General features: G+C 36.5%; 1 protein-coding gene across 1 annotated transcript in view; it reads right to left on the minus strand.

The window, feature by feature from the left end:
• The window catches only part of LOC125236470 (vacuole membrane protein 1), a 34,213-nt gene extending 14,389 nt beyond the window's left edge, over positions 1-19,824 (minus strand). The window contains exons 1-5 of the mRNA XM_048143285.1: positions 19,699-19,824; positions 18,854-19,163; positions 5,275-5,372; positions 4,243-4,362; positions 3,669-3,768 (exon numbers count right to left, since the gene is read on the minus strand). Coding sequence (XP_047999242.1) covers positions 3,669-3,768; positions 4,243-4,362; positions 5,275-5,372; positions 18,854-19,051 — 516 coding nt within the window. The 5' untranslated portion in view covers positions 19,052-19,163; positions 19,699-19,824. The remainder of the gene's footprint in view (positions 1-3,668; positions 3,769-4,242; positions 4,363-5,274; positions 5,373-18,853; positions 19,164-19,698) is intronic.
• Positions 19,825-20,139: the final 315 nt, after the last annotated feature.

The raw sequence follows: 20,139 nt of genomic DNA on the forward strand, positions 1-20,139 counted from the left end.
ACATTGCTGACTGTCACTTTGACACAAAAGTCGTCATGGGTGTCGTAAAATAGGTTTTAGGGGTGCTGATTCCAAAATTAATGACCAATGTGGAATCTGACATTGCTGACTGTCACTTTGACACAAAAGTCGTCATGGGTGTCGTAAAATAGGTTTTAGGAGGTGCTGATTCCAAAATTAATGACTAATGTTCAATCTGACATTGCTGACTGTCACTCTGACACAAAAGTCGTCATGGGTGTCGTAAAATAGGTTTTAGGGGTGCTGATTCCAAAATTAATGACCAATTTGGAATCTGACATTGCTGACTGTCACTTTGACACAAAAGTCGTCATGCTTGTCGTAAAATAGGTTTTAGGGGTGCTGATTCCAAAATTAATGACCAATGTGGAATCTGACATTGCTGACTGTCACTTTGACACAAAGTCGTCATGGGTGTCGTAAAATAGGTTTTAGGGGTGCTGATTCCAAAATTAATGACCAATGTTCAATCTGACATTGCTGACTGTCACTCTGACACAAAAGTCGTCATGGGTGTCGTAAAATAGGTTTTAGGGGGTGCTGATTCCAAAATTAATGACCAATGTTCAATCTGACATTGCTGACTGTCACTCTGACACAAAAGTCGTCATGGGTGTCGTAAAATAGGTTTTAGGGGGTGCTGATTCCAAAATTAATGACCAATGTTCAATCTGACATTGCTGACTGTCACTTTGACACAAAAGTCGTCATGGGTGTCGTAAAATAGGTTTTAGGGGGTGCTGATTCCAAAATTAGTGACCAATTTGGAATCTGACATTGCTGACTGTCACTTTGACACAAAAGTCGACATGGGTGTCGTCAAATAGGTATCCGGAGGTGTTTGAAAACTAATGACCAATTTGGAATCTGACACTGTTGACTGTCACTTTGACACAAAAGTGATCATGGGTGTCTTCAAATAGGTTTTCATGGGTACTGATCTCAATATTAATGATCAATTTGGAATCTGACATTGCTGACTGTCACTTTGACATAAAAGTCGTTATGGGTGTCGTCAAATAGGTTTCCTTTCCAGGGGTACTGTGCAATGTCAGGTTCCAAATCGGTCATTACTTTTTAAATCATTTCATTAATTTTGGAATCAGTGCCCCCTAAAAACTATTTGACTACACCCATGATTCCTTTTGTGTCAAAATTACAATTAGCACTGTGAGATTCCAAAATAGTCGTTAATTTTGGAATCAGCACCCCCGGAAACCTTTTGAAGACACCCATGACGACTTTTGTGTCAAAGTGACAGTCAGCAATGTCAAGATTCCAAATCGGTCATTAATTTTCAAATCAGCACCTCCGGAAACCTATTTGACGACACCCATGACGACTTTTGTGTCAAAGTGACAGTCAGCAATGTTAGATTCCACATTAGTCATTATTTTTGGAATCAGCACCCCCTAAAACCTATTTTACGACACCCATGATGACTTTTGTGTCAAAGTGGCAGTCAGCAATGTTAGATTCCACATTGGTCATTAATTTTGGAATCAGCACCCCTAAAACCAATTTTACGACACCCATGACGACTTTTGTGTCAAAGTGACAGTCAGCAATGTCAGATTCCACATTGTTCATTAATTTTGGAATCAGCACCCCCGCAAACCTATTTGACGACACCCATGACGACTTTTGTGTCAAAGTGACAGTCAGCAATGTCAGATTCCACATTGGTCATTAATTTTGGAATCAGCACCCCTAAAACCTATTTTACGACACCCATGACGACTTTTGTGTCAAAGTGACAGTCAGCAATGTCAGATTCCACATTGTTCATTAATTTTGGAATCAGCACCCCCGCAAACCTATTTGACGACACCCATGACGACTTTTGTGTCAAAGTGACAGTCAGCAATGTCAGATTCCACATTGGCCATTAATTTTGGAATCAGCACCCCTAAAACCTATTTTACGACACCCATGACGACTTTTGTGTCAAAGTGACAGTCAGCAATGTCAGATTCCAAATCGGTCATTAATTTTTAAATCAGCACACCCGAAAACCTATACTCGTGGTATATGCACTTGAAATGTGAAAGTGAAAATGCTAGAATGACATGTAAACCACGAAGTTGTATAGTCATATTGTTCATTGGTATTGGTGACCACCATCTGGCTCCATCATCAGACCCTGAGCACCACCTTGAAGTAATTAGAATTGTATTTGTCTTATTTTATCATCATATTAATATAATTATACTTTACTCTAATACTTATCATATAACAAAAGCAAATATTTGGGATGGGATCTACTTTTATAATTATTACTTTAATTTTTTAAATAAATTTTAACATAATTGATATTATTTCGCGCTATATTCTCGTATTTTCGTACAAAATAATGTTTATTAGAAACCAAAAGTTTATATCGAGATAGTAGATTGTGGTTGTTATCAAAATTCCATAGAAAGGATCAAGATTGTTTTGTCCATTATTGTAGTGCGAGCGAGTGATAAGACGTGCTAGAAAGGGTCGGCATATTGGGCTCGCGCGGCGGGTAAAATACCTAATTTCGCCCGACGCCGAAATGTTATAACGCTCTTAAGGCAAAAGTGAATAGGCTATTACTGAATCGGTGAGCTCACTCTTAGACTCTGTCTTCATTTTCCATCAGGTTTGACTAGGGTCAATCACCAGTGTATAATAAAAAAAAACGTTATTTTATTATTCCTTAAAACGATAGTGTAATAATGCTTCTCGTTCTTCATTTACGTATGGAAAAATGAAAATAATTGATCGTATATGACGCATAGGTATTCTTCTGTGACCATAGCCTCTTTATTTATTTTTTACTATTGTTAAATTATTATTAACATTCCATTCATGCTATTATCTATAGTTGTCTTTTATAGAGAAATGATGACTTGTATTCGTCTCTGTTTCTTCATATGTAGATTTTTAAATGCATTTCTGTTTAAGTAGTCAAATTTTAGGTGCTTACATTATCTAATTGTTATGTCAACAAAAAAAATGCAATGACGACTTAAATATTTTGTAGTCAGTAACATCATTATTATTCTGGTTTCCTAACAACGACCTCTACAGGCAAACACCTAACATTTAAATTTATCATATTTTAACAATGATTTCTTGTTACATAACAAAGTAGGTACAGACAGTGGAATGGAAACGATAAGTTATATGCAGTTAATGTAGGTAAATATAATGTTTTAAGTCAGTATCATGTCAGTAATAATAGATTTTCTGAACTTTAGACTATAGGTTTTAATAACAAGAGTTTTTGTAACTTTGTAAAGAGGGCTTTACGTCGTTTTAAGTCACATGATATTTTATCATAGTACAATAGTTACAAGTGACTAATAACAGACAAAACTTGGTCAATCACTATCAAAATTCAAATATTAGTCTAACTAGCGCAAATGCGACCGAACAGATTTATGACAGTGTGTCAAATACGATATGTAACTTATTAGCCCGGTCCAGACAAAGCGAAGCACTCAAGGCAATGTGCTCACGCGGCAAACGTCCAGACATGCCTCGAATGAGGCAGGTTGCTCGGCCGAGTAAAACGTACGCATGCCTCGGCCGAGGCACGTACGTCTACATAGCACGCTTGCCGCTTGCAGGCCTTGCTCTGGTGGACCCGGCTATTGACTATTTATATACATACTCACATGTACGTAGGGCTGATGAGGCCCACTTATGTGGTAGGACACCGTCGTCCCGGTGATTATCAATACTATTAATAACGCCAGCAGTTTGTACGCGAATAATCTGAAAGAAACAATGGATTAGGTCATTATTTACAAGAATTTAAACATTTGAAACAGCGATCGTGAATTTATTTATACGACTTTTATTTTTGTATACGGCGTTAGTTTGCCTCTGAATTAGATAAGATGTTGTGTACACTTTTAAATTTACTTTAAATCATTCCAATAAGGTTTATTATCGTAACTCGCAACTCTCGCAAGTTACTTGGCTACATACATAAAATGTTGAGGATTCAATGTTTACATATTTGTTTTGTTTAGCCTATATGTGGTGACGGGTTAAGAACTTCACCACCCCCTTTCCTCTCCAGGATGTGGTAGAAGTCGACTGTGAGATATGTGCTCCATTGTGGCACAGTCGAGAGGCTTTTGTTTTCTTTTAAACATTGAGAAGAGTTTCATGTGCTCTGCTTTCCTTTTGTGAGAATACACTGAATACAGGCGTGAATATGTATGCTGTTAAGTTTCTGTTTACCTTTGGAGTCCAGCGGATGTGAGCGCGAAAAGCTCTTTGAAGAAGTATTCTAATGTGGTGAAAGGTCGTCGCCACAGCACTAAATTGCTCTCTGAATCCATGTTTTCTTTGCTCCTTATTCTGTAAATTAATTAAGGTTAGGCAATTATTACATAGAGGAGAAGGGTTTATCATATTAATTCGTTGTTTATGGTAGTCTAGGACAAGGGGTTTACTAGTAGTTGACCAATATTTATTTGCTTGAGGACAGAATTTTGACAGATAACCTGATGGAGATCGTACAGACTTTGAGTGCAATAAGTGGTTGCGTTAGTAATACTAAAGAAGGGCTAGCTGAAAACAAATAGTACATTGTGCAACAAGGGGAGGAAATTGAATATTACTAACGAGAGTAAGTTAAATCGCGACGGCTTGTCGGAGCGATTTAAAGACTCGAGTTAGTAATATTCATACTCCCCGAGTTACACACAATGTTTTTCATCACACTCGCAATGTAAAAAATATGTAAATAGATGTAAAAAAGTTAAGTACGGTACAAGAAATTTCATTATTCCCTTGGGAGAACGATTTTTCTATAACTCAAGCTCCGCCTGCGTGCAATAGCACATTTAAAGTGCGGGTGTGATGAAAAGTAGGTAAACCTACGGCGGTCTGTAACGCATCTGGTTGTTACTACATCTGGTTGTAAATTCACCTGATCTCTTACAATGCCGTGACGGGCTAGCTGCAAAGCAGATGCACGGCAGTCGGCGTCAGCGTCGAGCATGCGTTATGTAGAACTATTCAATTGATCGTCGACATTGGACATACATTGAATCATATTTGGCAAGCCTGATTTGTTTATGGTGTGCGCTGAGAGTGGACTTAGTTGTCGGTATACATCGTGTACTCACCTGATGTCTTTAGGGTGTGGGATGTGGCTAGCTGCAAAGCAAAAGTACCCACGGCAGTCGAGCGTGCTTTCCGTAGCCCTGTATCGTCGATATACATTGTGTAAGCACACTTGGTTGTCGGTATACACCGTGGACGCACCTGATCTCTTTAGGGTGTGGGTTGTGGAGCCCGTTGCGCGCGCGCTGCTCCGTGTCGGCCTGCGCAGCCGCCAGTTTGTAATACCCGAGACGGGCTAGCTGCAAAGCAAATTACACTGCTTATTGGTTAAGCTTTTTTATATATTCCAGTTCTAATGCTGGACAGATGCCATAGAAATTAAAGAGGCGATACAGCTGTCCATAAATGACTGTGTTTCTCAGTTTTTATTTCTTGAGCCTAGCGTGTTTCAGTCATAATTATCGGACAAATATTCATAAACTTGTGGACTGTCGAGAACCGATATTTTGACAACTATCATAGGGCACGGATTTGATAGATATCGTAAGTAAAAAGTATACTTAAGGTCAGGTGGGGTAAGGGGGACTATGGGGGAAGGGAAACACTGATTGGTAACTCTGAATTTATAGACTGTAGCTGGGTCATTTGGAGGTCGGTAAGGTACTACCTAGGATTTAGTTCCAAAACAAAAACAAAAATAGCGCTAGCTCTAAGGAGTGTGCGTCCTTGACAAAAACAAAAAATCTGTTGTCGTGCTACAAGACCACGAGTTGGACGAGTATTATTTGTGTAGTGATTTGGGTAGTAAAAAGTCATGTCCGAAGACTTTTGATATCTGTAAATATTCCTTTATATGTTTAATGTTCATGTCTCGTATTTGAATTTGAGAAAACTATGCTGTAAATATGAAAATTCAACGTGATTCATAACACAACCTTCAAATGACATACCGGGGTAACGGGAACTACCATAGCCGGGGTAAGTGGAACATATGTTTCCTTTTCCCGATTTCAGGGGTCATGAACATTTTCAGAGACACATATTCTATAAGTACAGAAATTTTGTATTGATCCAAGCTTCAGTATTTTAAATACGAATAATTACTAATAAAATTAATAGTCGTTTTTTAATTTGCAATACTGAAATTTGAATTTTCGAAAAAAATTTGTAAAAAAAATCTTTAAAAACAATTATAATTTTTAGTTAACCACCCCTGTCTCAAGCCCATATGTTCCCCTTACCCCGAATTTCAATTTATGTAAATATTTTCTATTTTAAACTATATGTCAAAGAACCAAAGTCTCCATTTGATTGATGATGTTTTTTTTAATTTACATTGCCGGTATAATCCACACTAGCACCAATACTTTGAGATTTTAGAGAAGTGTTTCCCTTACCCCAAAACTCGAGAAAGGGAAACGGCGGGACCAGCCTAAACATTTTATAAATTTCCAGCTACATGCAATAAAGCTAGTTTAAAAATAAATTTTGCCCTAGAAAGCAGACTTAAAGAAGCATACTTTGTGTCGGTCAAGATGAATATACGACATTAAATAAAGTGATTAGAGCTCGATGTAAAATATAAAAAATGAAGTATGTTTCCCTTACCCCACCTGACCTTACTGAATTAAATTAAAAGTCAAGAGATGTATAACAATTAGAAAATCCAACTGTGAAAAAGTCTTAATTGTATGTTGTTTACTTAATATGGATTGTTGATTAAATACAGACTTAATTATTTCGCAAACAATATGTAGATCTGTTTCAAACATCCATTTTATTGACATTTTATGAGTATAAAACATTTGATAATTACTTAAATCCATTTTATTTCAGACTAGACCTAAATAATCAGTGAAAGAATCAACCAATAAAACAATTTACGAAATAAAAAACAATAAGTTACTATTTAATAACACTAAATGTAAATAATAAAAGTGCACATGCAATCTTCACACAACGCAGTGCAAAATCCAAACATCACAAACATATTCAAAGTAGCTCTAGCAATTAATTCATTCATTAGTTTACAATTTCGATGACGTTTAATCAAGTAATGTGATATAAAAATATTCATAACAATAATAGTAAAAGATGAACAAAACATTGGTGGCGTATAATAACAACAAACATTATGAGTGTTCATAAAAACGTGTTGTACAGTCAACCAATTGGAACCCTAGGCCACTGTAGAACTATTTCATAGTGACGTTATAAATCAGATTGTACTGTGTCTGATGGCGACTGTACCTACATCTATTGCAGTAGCGACATCTATCCTAACCTTTTAGTGTGTATCCTTGTATGCTACAAATTTGTAACTTATCTAATACAAGCAGTGGTATCTATAATAGCATCGCAGGTCTAAGTTTACATATTATAACCTGTGACCCATTTCTCAAAACTGAAAGTTACAAATTATGTCAAGGGGCCAATTTCTCGAAGCTACAAGTTACAATTTACAAGTGGTTGTCAATGTCTAATATAACAAGTCGGAGAAAGACTTCCGCTTGTAACTTTCAGTTTTGAGAAATAGGCCCCAGCGATGCCTAAAATGAAGCTTAATTTTCATCAGTAAATTATAGGCAATTTCGGGCAGCTATTGGTGGATTCTATGCAAAAAAAAACACTGCATACATTTAGGAATTTTGAAAACTCAGAAAAAAGACATACATAAGTATTCATATTCATGTTTATTTAATGTACGCGATAAACATATAGGGCATGCAGCGCTGAGCTACCTTTTACTCTTTCATACGTTTTGGCTTGAACATTGATATTTTCTATAGGAAACTACTTTTTTCGATCACTTTGTGACGAAGTATAGACAACGCATTTCATCACACACTTATATCACACATAAAAAAAACTTACACCAACAAATGCAGAACGAATGTAGCACTTAAAAATTAATTATTCTGTTATTAACCAATTATTTTTATATCGAGTTCCTGATTTAAATTAGCCGCGAGAGACGTCCACAGACAACGAGTGACATCACGACACTAAAAATTTCACTTTCGAAAACTACTTTCGCGCTCAATACTTTTCACTCTCGTTTGGGGCCGAGGTACCTTTATATTTGTATTTTGGACTTTATAACCTTAGTTATGGAGTTCAATTGTGTGTTATGCGCTTTTCAAATGCATTTTGAGTGTTACATAAATGTTACGCGCGATGTGGAAGTGATTATAAACGCATCACAATTGTACATAAAAAAATCTCGTAATACCTAATATAGAAGCACAAATTACAAGCAATAGACCATAAGTTTTATCGTGTGCTTAAATGAGATTTCATTGTAATCGCTTACCGCATGTATCGATTATATTAGACGTCAGTATATTATTGTTTATTACTCGATATACTATAGTCATAAGAATGGAGTTTCTATCCAATTACTTTTGGCGTTGAAACTCTAGGTCCAATGGGTTCCCAGCGCAAACAAGTTTTTTGCAGAAATCGCGAAGCGTCTGGCTGAGTGGTAACTGGTAACCGAAGAGCTGGTGACTTCCTCGCACAAATGCTGTACATTGCGATGTAAGTTTACTTTTTTCTAATTCTGGGCGATTTATAGTAGTCATCAAAGCGAAGTAATGATCATGGACTTTTCAGTGTCTAAATATGTGTGATGTATATCCATACCAGTGGCGTGCCTAGGGTTTCAAAGTGAGGCAAGCCGAAAGGTACGTTTTGGCAATATCTAACTACTTAATCTTCAATTTTCGAACTCACAGCCCTACAAAATGTTCTATTACGCGCCGCACTTTTCTGAGAAATACACAAGCCGGGCGTTGGTTTTCGCGCGGAAATAATGTCTCGTTTTTGGGCAAAATTTAACTACTTTACCTTGCCTTCGTCGAGTAATATGTGTACCACGCATTTGTCACCGTCACAAGGAACAAATTCATCCATTGTCAATTGGATTTTTAAACGAATTAAACACTTAATAACAAGAAAACGAAGAAGAGCACATTCACTTAACGCAAATAAAACTTTCGACTAAATAATAATACACTTGAAGTTGTCAATCAAACGCGCGCTCAATCTTGTTCCTCACTTCATACCAAAAGCCCGGCTTAAATCGTGGAACAAATGTTCTATATATACCTACAAATAGTTATATAAGTTGCTAGGCAGAATGTAGGCTAAAAGCTAGGAAAAAAACCGGCCAAGTGCGAGTCGGGCTCGCGCACAAAGGGTTCCGTAGCAGCAAATAAAAATTACAGTTAAATCAACCTATCTCAAAAACTATAAGAGATACTTTGATCAAACCAAAAATCGTTGAAAGAGTTAATTAGCATGCATCACCTCTATTTTTTTTAGAATTTTATACCCCGTAGTTATAAAAATAGAGGGGGGGGGGGGACATACTTTTTACGACTTTGAGAGCTGATATCTCAAAAACCGTTCACTTTAAGAAAAATGTTTTTTAGAAAACTTTATATCATTTTAAAAGACCTTTCCATTGATACCCCACACGGGTATGTACATCGAAAAAAAAATTTTCATCCCTCAGTTACATGTATGGGGGGCCCCACCCCCAATTCTTTTTTTTACTATTTAGTGTCATAATTTTGTAGCGGTTCATACAACACATATTCCCATCAAATTTCATCACTGTAGTACTTATAGTTTCCGAGTAAATCGGCTGTGACAGACGGACAGACGGACAGACGGACAGACGGACATGACGAAACTATAAGGGTTCCGTTTTTGCCATTTTGGCTACGGAACCCTAAAAAGGATGCAAGAGCAAGCCCCATTGCAAGCCAACGAGTGCGAGCGAGCAAGATATAGCTGAACGTAGTGAACGTGCTCTTCCGCGCTGCACTAGCGCCACGGCAAAACATGGCAACATGCTGTGGTCTGTACCGTATGGTCGGTCGGCCGTGAGCTTCACTTATGGAGAACTTAATAATATCTAATATTAGCGCGCGATTTTAAAAATGTTAGGGCAAGCCCGGCTTTTGGGCTTATATGGCTGTACCGCCACTGATCCATACTAATATTATAAATGGGAAAGTGTGTGTGTCTGTGTGTTTGTCCGTCCTTCACCGCAAAACGGAGGCAAGAATTGTCGTGATTTTTTAAGTGGAGATAGTTGAAGGGATGGAGAGTGATATAGGCTACTTTTTGTCCCTTTCTAACGCGAGCGAAGCCGCGGGCAGAAGCTAGTTTTGTTTATAAACACAAAAACAATTGACACTGCCACACAACATGGCCACATGACTTAGTATAAAACTAAGTCACTTTCGGTCCCATCAGTCATTTGCTTAATGTATGACTATTATTACAACTTTAACAACTATAATACGCAACGGATTTTGACGCGGTTTACAAGTTTTAAAGGTACCCATGCAAAGCCGGGGCGAGTCGCTAATCAAAAGATATATTAAAATCACAAACAGCATCGTTTGCAGACGTGTCTGCTCGTTGCAAAAATAACATAATTTCTCTTCTAGATCTCTAGATCGGGTAGATAAATAACGGCAAGAGAAAGGCATGATGCAACTAGTAAATAACCCGTCATTATAATTCCGCAGGGGACTAGAAACCTAAGCTCTCATTAACAATGCGAGGCAGGTGACAGGGATTAATTATTTTATAGCCTTTCATGCATAGGGTGACGACAAAAGATCAGTAACGATTGAAACCTGCGGCCCTTACAGGCTACGGGCGTAGCACACTAGATCTTTGATCGATTGATTCTACCATTTTTTTACTTTAATAAGTTTTATGTACAAAACCTTCCGTTCTGAAGACGGTGAAGGCCTATATTGAAACCTTTTCATAACTGACTAATCTTGAGGCAATGATAATTATACATTTTAACAGGTGTCTGATTTTGAGTATGACTGAAACTTCAGATTTCCATTATCCAATGTGTTAGTCTGATTTTCCAGATGCGTATGATACAATTGCTACCCCTAACCCCTTTTTAGGGTTCCGTAGTCAACTAGGAACCCTTATAGTTTCGCCATGTCTGTCTGTCTGTCTGTCTGTCTGTCTGTCTGTCTGTCTGTCTGTCTGTCCGTCCGTCCGTCCGTCCGTCCGTCCGTCCGCGGATAATCTCAGTAACCGTTAGCACTAGAAAGCTGAAATTTGGTACCAATATGTATATCAATCACGCCAACAAAGTGCAAAAATAAAAAATGGAAAAAATGTTTTATTACGGTACCCCCCCCTACATGTAAAGTGGGGGCTGATGTTTTTTTTCATTCCAACCCCAACGTGTGATATGTTGGATAGGTATTTAAAAATGAATAAGGGGATAAATGAATAATAATTTACTAAGATCGTTTTTTGATAATATAAATATTTTCGGAAATAATCGCTTCTAAAGGAAAAAATGTGCGTCCCCCCCCCCCCTCTAACATTTGAACCATATGTTTAAAAAATATGAAAAAAATCACAAAAGTAGAACTTTGTAAAGACTTTCTAGGAAAATTGTTTTGAACTTGATAAGTTCAGTAGTTTTTGAGAAAAATATGGAAAACTACGGAACCCTACACTGAGCGTGGCCCGACACGCTCTTGGCCGGTTTTTTAGTTACATTCTTATGTTTCTGCTACAAGAAGCATATCTAGAATTTATTGCTTTATAAGTATTATGACTGTAATTATCCTCTATATGTAATTAATTGGCTATTTATACTGTTTTCACCTTTCTACACATACCTATGTATAGTTCGTAGCGACTGAGTATTTATACGATGAAGTTAATCATAATAATGGACAACCGATCGATATTATATCTAACATAGCATCGAAACCTTTTCTCTCTATGCAATTATGATAAAAAGGTCTTTATTGCTTACGATTCTTATGAAGTATCTTTCTCTTAAGAAAAGTGCCTTTTACCAGGGGCGGCTCGCACCGCGATTGTTTTGCCGAGCTACAAATACAGTCAACCAATTGGAACCCTAGGCCACTCTACAACCATGTCAAAATGACAAGCAGTAAGGGATTTCTTGCAATCTGATTTATAATGTCACTATGACATAGTTCTACAGTGGCCTAGGGTTCCAATTGGATGACTGTACATGCCGGCGGCCCCGCATTCGCGGCCCATTCAGTGGTCCTTCGCGCACCGCAATAGAACTCAATGTCGGCTTCTCGCGCGCAGTCCGTTTGTTAAGAAATAAGAATTATGAAAAGCGGCACTTTGTCAACATCAAAGCAGTGAGTCTTCTGTACTTGTACTATTATAATCCGTGCTTTTACTATAGAATGACACAAATACTGTCCATGCTTTAATTAGAAACAAGTACACTGACACAGATATTAAATGAAAGCTCATGTAACATTACATTAATTATTCGACACCGTGGCACATATCCAACTGAGCCAGCATAAATCCAGCCACTATGTCAATTGTATGTTAAATTTACTATTAAACTCGTTTCATGCTAATTTAAACCCTAATACTTCATACAGACGACTATTTCCTAACACATATCTATACAATGTACAGTAAACCAATTGGAACCCTAGGCCACTGTAGAACTATGTCATATTGAATTTATAAATCAGATTGTAAGAAATCTCTTACTGCTTGTCATTTTGACATGGTTGTATATAATAGTTCGCCGTCAGATATACGGAAGCTGCCAAAGGTTTCATAAATATAGTAACACTCTAACGTATTGACAATAGAAATATGTTTCGATATTTCTGAGAGCTTTGGTAGTTCCGATATATTTGATGGCGACTATCGACTATACAATAAGATAGTGCAAATTTTGACTTTTAAATCAAAAAAATAAAGTTCAAAATGCAGTCATTGTTAATCGTTTGTTTTAAAAGAGTGGTATAATAAATTGGAGCGCTCAAAGTTATTTCTAGTCTTAAGACCTTGACAATACAGTCTATATTTATAGAGCAAGCGACAGTTTACGGAAACACATGAGGTGGCGTGATGATCGCGTGCGCAGTCTATTGACCTGGATCGATTGATAGACATTTCCTATCGTATGAGAATAATTAATTCGTGTTATGACGAATACATAATATTTGTTAATGCTTTATCTTATCTCTACAAGTACAGTCCATTGAAGAAATTCTAGACAACGCGATTAGAGGCCTACCGCGGATACCGGAGTTAGCAAGTTGTCGAATCGTTCCCGATATTTTCGGAAATTCGGGGTTCGTGGTAGGCCCTCAGAATCTACTGACTTTTAATCGAAATTCCTACTATCAGCTGTCGAGTTGTTTTTTAATAATGTTTGGCGAAAACAAATGATTTTGATGGACGCAATGTCTCGAATGCAATCATCGATATCAACAGAAAAGCTGAAGAAATATTAATTTCAAGATAAAGGTCAAATGGGGCAAGTTTATAAAAAACAGAAAACAGCGCTGTTTTCTATTATTTGAACAGTTAATTATTATGATAATAAAAGATAAAGAGATGTGTATCTTATTCATACCGTGGACCTCATACCCATTAAAGTTTAACAACTCATACATAATTAAATGGATATTGTGAATACGGGAACTAATACTCTGGAATACTCTCTGGTGTACCAATCGGCCGAAAACCATCAGCCAACCAATTTTTAATCTAGGCGACTATAGAACCTTTTCACACTAAACGTCAATGTGACTTCTATGGCAAATAAAGCACGATGTTAATAACACAAGGTTCTCACTCTAGTGGTCTACGATTTAAAGTAGGTTTCTAGGTACCTCTAGAGAGACAAAGTGAAAAAAGACCTTAGCGAAGTCGAGGCCGTCGAATGTAGGTACAGAGAGGGTTTTGGACAGAGAAGCATAGTGATGGTGTCTTCGGCAAACGGCACAAATCTTTGGCGTCGGAGGCCAAAATCCACTTCGAGACGTAGCGACATAGCCGTAAGTAAGTATGTACGTAATTAGATAAATTTTACAAGATTTACAACCTGTTTAGTTAACAGAATGCTTGCATACTTCATTTGAATTTTAAATACTGTAAACCAGTACACATGAATGCAAGTTTCTAATTTTTATTGCTATCTTCAATTTATAGATCCATAATTCCATACTAACATTATAAATGGGAAAGTGTGTGTGTGTCTGTTTGTTTGTCCGTCTTTCACGGAACGGAGCGACGAATTGACGTGTGATTTTTTAAGTGGAGATAGTTGAAGGGATGGAGAGTGACATAGGCTACTTTTTGTCTCTTTCTAACGCGAGCAAAGGCGCGGCCAAAATCTAGTAACTAATAACGCGATTAATTTATGAAATGTTGGATAGAATAGCGGTTCAATCAGACATATACCCTATTATCTTTTTATGAATCAGTTACTAGACAGGAGTTTCTGATAACCTAAAGGTCAGGTCAGGCCTGAGCACTAACTAAATTATACTGACATAACATAACACTATTAGATGTTAGTAAAATATAAATTAAATAGCTAATGATGTTCTACGAACAATGGATGCAACAAATCAGTAAGATATAAGAAATACTTACTCATAAAGAAAATTATATATAGCAAGATCAACAAACTTCATTCGTGCAGAAACGCACTAACGTGGCAAAAAAAAATGTAATGATTTGCGTATGTTTCGAATAAAATATACATCTAAAAGGGGAAGACCTTCAAGAAGAATATTAGTCAGTGTCAGTAAATAGCGAAAGTATCATGGATGTTGTGAGCCGGGCGTCAAGTCCAGGGAGGGATCCAAATTTGAACTTCGTCAAGTCCAAGAGGCGCCAAATAGGTCTTTTTTTGTTTTTGACCCCTCGAAAAAATTCTAGATATGGCACTGATGATGTGTTCGAAATTATCTCTACAGATAAAAATAGAGATTTATAAAGACTTTCTAGGAAAATCATTTTGAACTTGATAGGTTGAACAGTTTTTAAAAAAATACGGAACCCTACACTGAGCGTGGCCCGACACGCTCTTGGCCGATTTTATTTGTTTGGTTAACCTACAAGTGTTGTGACTACCCGAAAATGTACAAATTAACGGTTTATTGGTAAGTATATCGATTTCATTAAGATATGGGGCGCAAGTGACGTTCTAAATTGACAGGCCGAAATAAACTCAAACGGACCTAAGTAACGGTAATAAGCCAAATACCCGGCGTGCCAAGAACGTCGCGCTGACAGCTGTAGTTGTTCTAGATAGTCTATTCGACACAAAACTAATTCTTGCTAAGATTCATCATCCTCCTTGCGTTATCCCGGCTTTTGCCGCGGCTCATGGGAGCCTGGGGTCCGCTTTGACAACCAATCCCAAGATTTGGCGTAGGCACTAGTTTTACGAAAGCGACTGCCGGGTAACTAGATACATTAGTCCGGTTTCGTCACGATGTTTTCCTTCACCCTAATGCGACTGGCAAATATCAAATGACATTTCGCATAAGTTCCGAAAAACACATTGGTACGACGGTACGAGCCGGGGTTCGAACCCGCGACGATCCGGATTGAAAGTCGCACACTCTTACCGCTAGGCCAACAGCGCTTCTTCTTAAAATTCTTGCAAAAATACATATCCATACTAATATTATAAATGGGAAAGTGTGTGTGTCTGTTTGTTTGTCCGTCCTTGAATTAACGTGATTTTTTAAGTGGAGATAGTTGAAGGGATAGAGAGTGACAAGGCTACTTTTTGTCTCTTTTTAACGCGAGCGAAGCCGCGGGCAAAACATATATTTTTATAAATATATATATTTTGAATTCTTGTTAAAAAGTGCATTATTATAAAGATGATCAAACAAGTCAAATATACAGCATGTATCTGAACGGAAAGCCAACACTTAAACCCGTTAACGTTTAGATACTGACTTACTGAGTAATTTCTGCTATGGGACCAAGGCTGAAATCGCGAAAAAAATATTGAAGCTCCCATTTAAAAATTCAGCTTCACACGACCAAAATATAAGAAACAGCCAATTTTTTTTTTGGGAATTCGTGGTTGGTCCCTTAAGACGATACGGTAGGGGTCAATTCTCGATACAAACGCTCTCGACTATTTCCTCCCTGGTTTTTGAAGATAGAGCAATTATTTTTTCAACACAGATTGTTATTATTTTTATCTGTGTCGGACCGTTTAGATTTTTTTGATATTCTGCTTTTTAAAGACTCTAGAGCCAATCAAAAATTTCCAAAAACGGCCTTTTTCATTGTGGCGCAAAAAAAGGTGTGATACTCAAGATTGGTAACAATTAACCAAAAAAGCTAAACGGTCCTACATAGATTATTTCATTGTTATCCAGATTCTCAAATTTCGTTAAGATTGATTAAGTTTTGAAGGAGGAAATAGTCGAGAGCGGAACCTCGATTTTAAAGATTTTTTTGAAATATCTTTTGACTGAATTTTTTTCCGATAAATCTAGTTATTAAACACTAGTATATTTAACTAAAATTCCCAAGTTGAAAGGGGGCTCCTTTCCATTTTAGCATTTTCGCTACCGTATCCTCTTAATAAAAGTTTGGCTTTCCGTTCAGATACATGCTGTATGTACAGTCACCTGCTATTGTCAGTGACTGAGTCAGTTGTTGTTGTTGTCAGTGACTGAGTCATCTCATGGGACTTAAGAACCGTCAATATCACCACACCAAGGATGCCTCGTAGAGATAGCAAAATTGAAACAACGTGTCGAGTAATTTGTACAAATTTTTTTGTGGTGGGTTGCTTAAAAATAATGATTTTGAATTTAAATATTGAATAAATTGATGGATTTATTTAGTTTTTGTTTTTAGTCTGTATTTTGTTCCGTGTTGGGTGGGAAAATTTTGTGTTTCACTCGGGGGCAAAGTTTGTTTAACCGTTCAATATTGGAATCTTTCGCTTGCTCGGGTATCAATATTGGCACGTGCGGTTAAACAACAACTTTGCATGTAAAAAACGCAAGTAAATAACATGGTTAGCACTATTTTTTGACTTGCACGTTATCTATTTTTTCGCGGATTAGCAAAGATTAAAAAAATGTTTCTGTTGACGATTAAAGACCCCTTATTCATAAACGTGCGCTAAAGTTATCAAGCCGATAATGTTCGTGTACTTCGTTTGTCTCTTTCTATCACAGCAATAAGTCGAAAATCGGAAAGGGACAGACGAATTTTATCGACTTGATAACTTTAGAGTACGTTTATGAATTAGGGGGTATAAGTATATATTTATAGATATTAAAGTTACCACATAGTTACTCTTTGGAATGACAAATATTTAATAAAAAATTTAACAGTTGATGTTAGGTATTCGTATTTGTGCCACGAGCTTCGGCAAAGCACGAGCAAAAGTTAAGACATCATGACTTATAAAGTAGTGCTAGGTAGTTGTATTTTCCTTATTGGAAACGAACACAAGATCAAAGATCTGTTATTTTATTTACATCTAGTTCAAGGTAATTACTAAGTACCTATTCTCATTATTATGTATTTCAAATAACCTTCAGTCGCAATCAAACAGAACAGAAGTATGATTATGTGAAATACTTAATTATTTTAGAGATGTTATGATACACATGCATGTTTTACGTATGTTATAATTATAAGTAATATGTATGATAAATTAAAATAAATGTTGTAGTTGACCTGTACACTGCATTTTAACAGCTTTAAAGATATTTGAACACTGCAGCTGACTGCAACATATGTTTGCATCAAATAATCCATATTATCCATACTAATTCATATTCATACTTTCATACCTACTAATATTATAAATGGGAAAGTGTGTGTGTCTGTTTGTTTGTGCGTCTTTCACGGCAAAACGAAGCGACGAATTAACGTATTTTTTAAGTGGAGATAGTTGAAGGCATGAAGAATGACATAGGCTACTTTTTATCTCTTTCTAATCCCCGACTTGCCTAAAAGGGGGTGGATTTGTATGCAGTATTTTGCAATTTTCGAATATAACGCGAGCGAATATAAAGCTTGTATATTATAACAAACACATCCCAAACCAAAGGGGAATGTTCGGTCACGTGGTTTATTTGTATGGTCAACCTAGAGGGGCCGGAGCCTAGGTTCGTTTTTTGTCACGTTCCTAAATTTGTCCCGATTCTGCTTTCGTCAGCCATTTTTTTCATTCGTCAACTTAGTCTGCAGTCATTATCGTCTTTGACCATAATGAGTTGTTTGCCTTTTTCTTATTTCGATTCGACTCAATCGTTTTTCGTCATTTCGTCTTTGGTTATATTCTAAGTTGGTACCGAGTTACCGACCTAAGACTACGAAAAATGAACGAACATGCTGAAAGAAGATTATGACGAGTAAAGTAAAGAACGAGACGGATTTTAAAGATGAACAACGAAATTGACCATAGTTGATAAAGACGTATCGACAATCGTGACGAATAAAGAATGGTTGACGAAAGCAGAATCGGAAAAAAATAGGAACGTGTCGACCCAAGAGTACCTATATGTAATCGAAAAATTCACAGCCAAATCATCATCATCATCAATATAAAGTGAGCCACTCTGAATGCAGTGCATTAGACAAAAATAAAAAAAAACTTGCTACTACTGAAAACAACTAAATCTATTTCTCTATGAAAGCACTATAAAAATCTTACAACTATATATTCATGAACTTTTTCAAAACAATTAAAATTTAATATACTACACCTCTAAAAGAGTGCATTCCAATGGGGACTAACAGTATATAATAACTGTATGTACATTTAATTAGTTAAATTATTGTAAAAATATTAGAAACAAAAAATCTCAGTGATTCACAAAATATTTAATCTACAAAAAAAAAAAAACATATGAAGCACAACAGCACGACCGGCGAATTAAAACATAAATAAGCACAACCACAAATGCAAACTGCTTTATACCAGCTCGTTTTTGTTGCCCGTAGCCCGTTGTCCGCGTTTCCTGCACTCAGCCCGCAGTTGTTCTTTGCTCATCGCAGCTAACACTTCTGGGTTCAAGTTCTGGCGAGCTCTTCCATTTTCGGATACCAAATTCGGACGCAATACGGCCTCAGATAGCCGGGAGCTTGTCTGATTACGTGCCCGTCTTGTTGTAACCATTGTAACCGAGTTGGAATCTGTCCGTAGCACCCCAAATATTTTTTTTGTAGTCAGTATGTGTATATAACTAAGCACTGTTCAGATCTTCATGTTTTTACAATGTCCTCTCCACCTTCCAGGTAAATGTTTGATAGAAATAAATATTTTATGACATATTGTACATAATAAGAGTAATAAATATATTAAACTATATATTGACAAGAATAGTTTATCTACAGATCACGGGAAGCATAATAAGTTAAATACTTGCAATATAATGGTAAAAATAGATGTGTAGGTTAATACTTTATAGATGATAAGATTTTATAGTAAATAGCATGATGAATATATTTTTCATAACATAATGCATGTTGCAAGACCGTGTAGTTATGGCTAAAACTAATTCAAATAATGTAATAATATGCAATTCATTTGAAATGTTGGAGTGATATTGATTAATTAATTTGAATGGTTATTTTGAGACCAAACAAAAATGTCATATGATTAACAAAAGGGCATTACATAACGTTAGCATTTTCAAATAAGAAAAGCAAAATTCAGCCCCTAGACAAATAAGCTTAATTAAAAAATATTGGGAACAGTCAGCAGAAAATATTATGCACCGTCTAACCTAACATTACAACTAGATAGATAATAAAAGTACTCACATTAAACACTTCTCGAGGGCCACAACTTTAGAGATATAGTTTAAAATATTATTGCACTACTTTTATGTTAATATGAAGAAATTAAATGGACTTTTTTTCAATTTAGTTTCACTCATACCCCTTCAGAAAATGGAATACTGAAGACTGAAGGGAGGGGAAGAAAAATCTTATGAATAATGTTTCTATTGTACAAAATGAGATTACCCTGTTATTTCAAAGAAAATGGGAAATAAACATAGCTATCAAAGGCTCAAATTGTAGAAAACTGTGTGATAACCAGTATTTAGTTCCAATTTGATGACTTGTGAAATACCACTTTATTTTGTCATAATTCTATTAACATCTACAATTTATTTCCCTCTTAAAAGGGTAATAGCTGTAAATATGGCATCTGGAATTTAAAACTGACGTGTGATAAAGATTGTAATTGCCATAACTGAA

This window comes from Leguminivora glycinivorella, chromosome 19 (assembly GCF_023078275.1).
Source record: "Leguminivora glycinivorella isolate SPB_JAAS2020 chromosome 19, LegGlyc_1.1, whole genome shotgun sequence".
In the NCBI taxonomy this organism is placed as follows: Eukaryota; Metazoa; Arthropoda; class Insecta; order Lepidoptera; family Tortricidae; genus Leguminivora; species Leguminivora glycinivorella.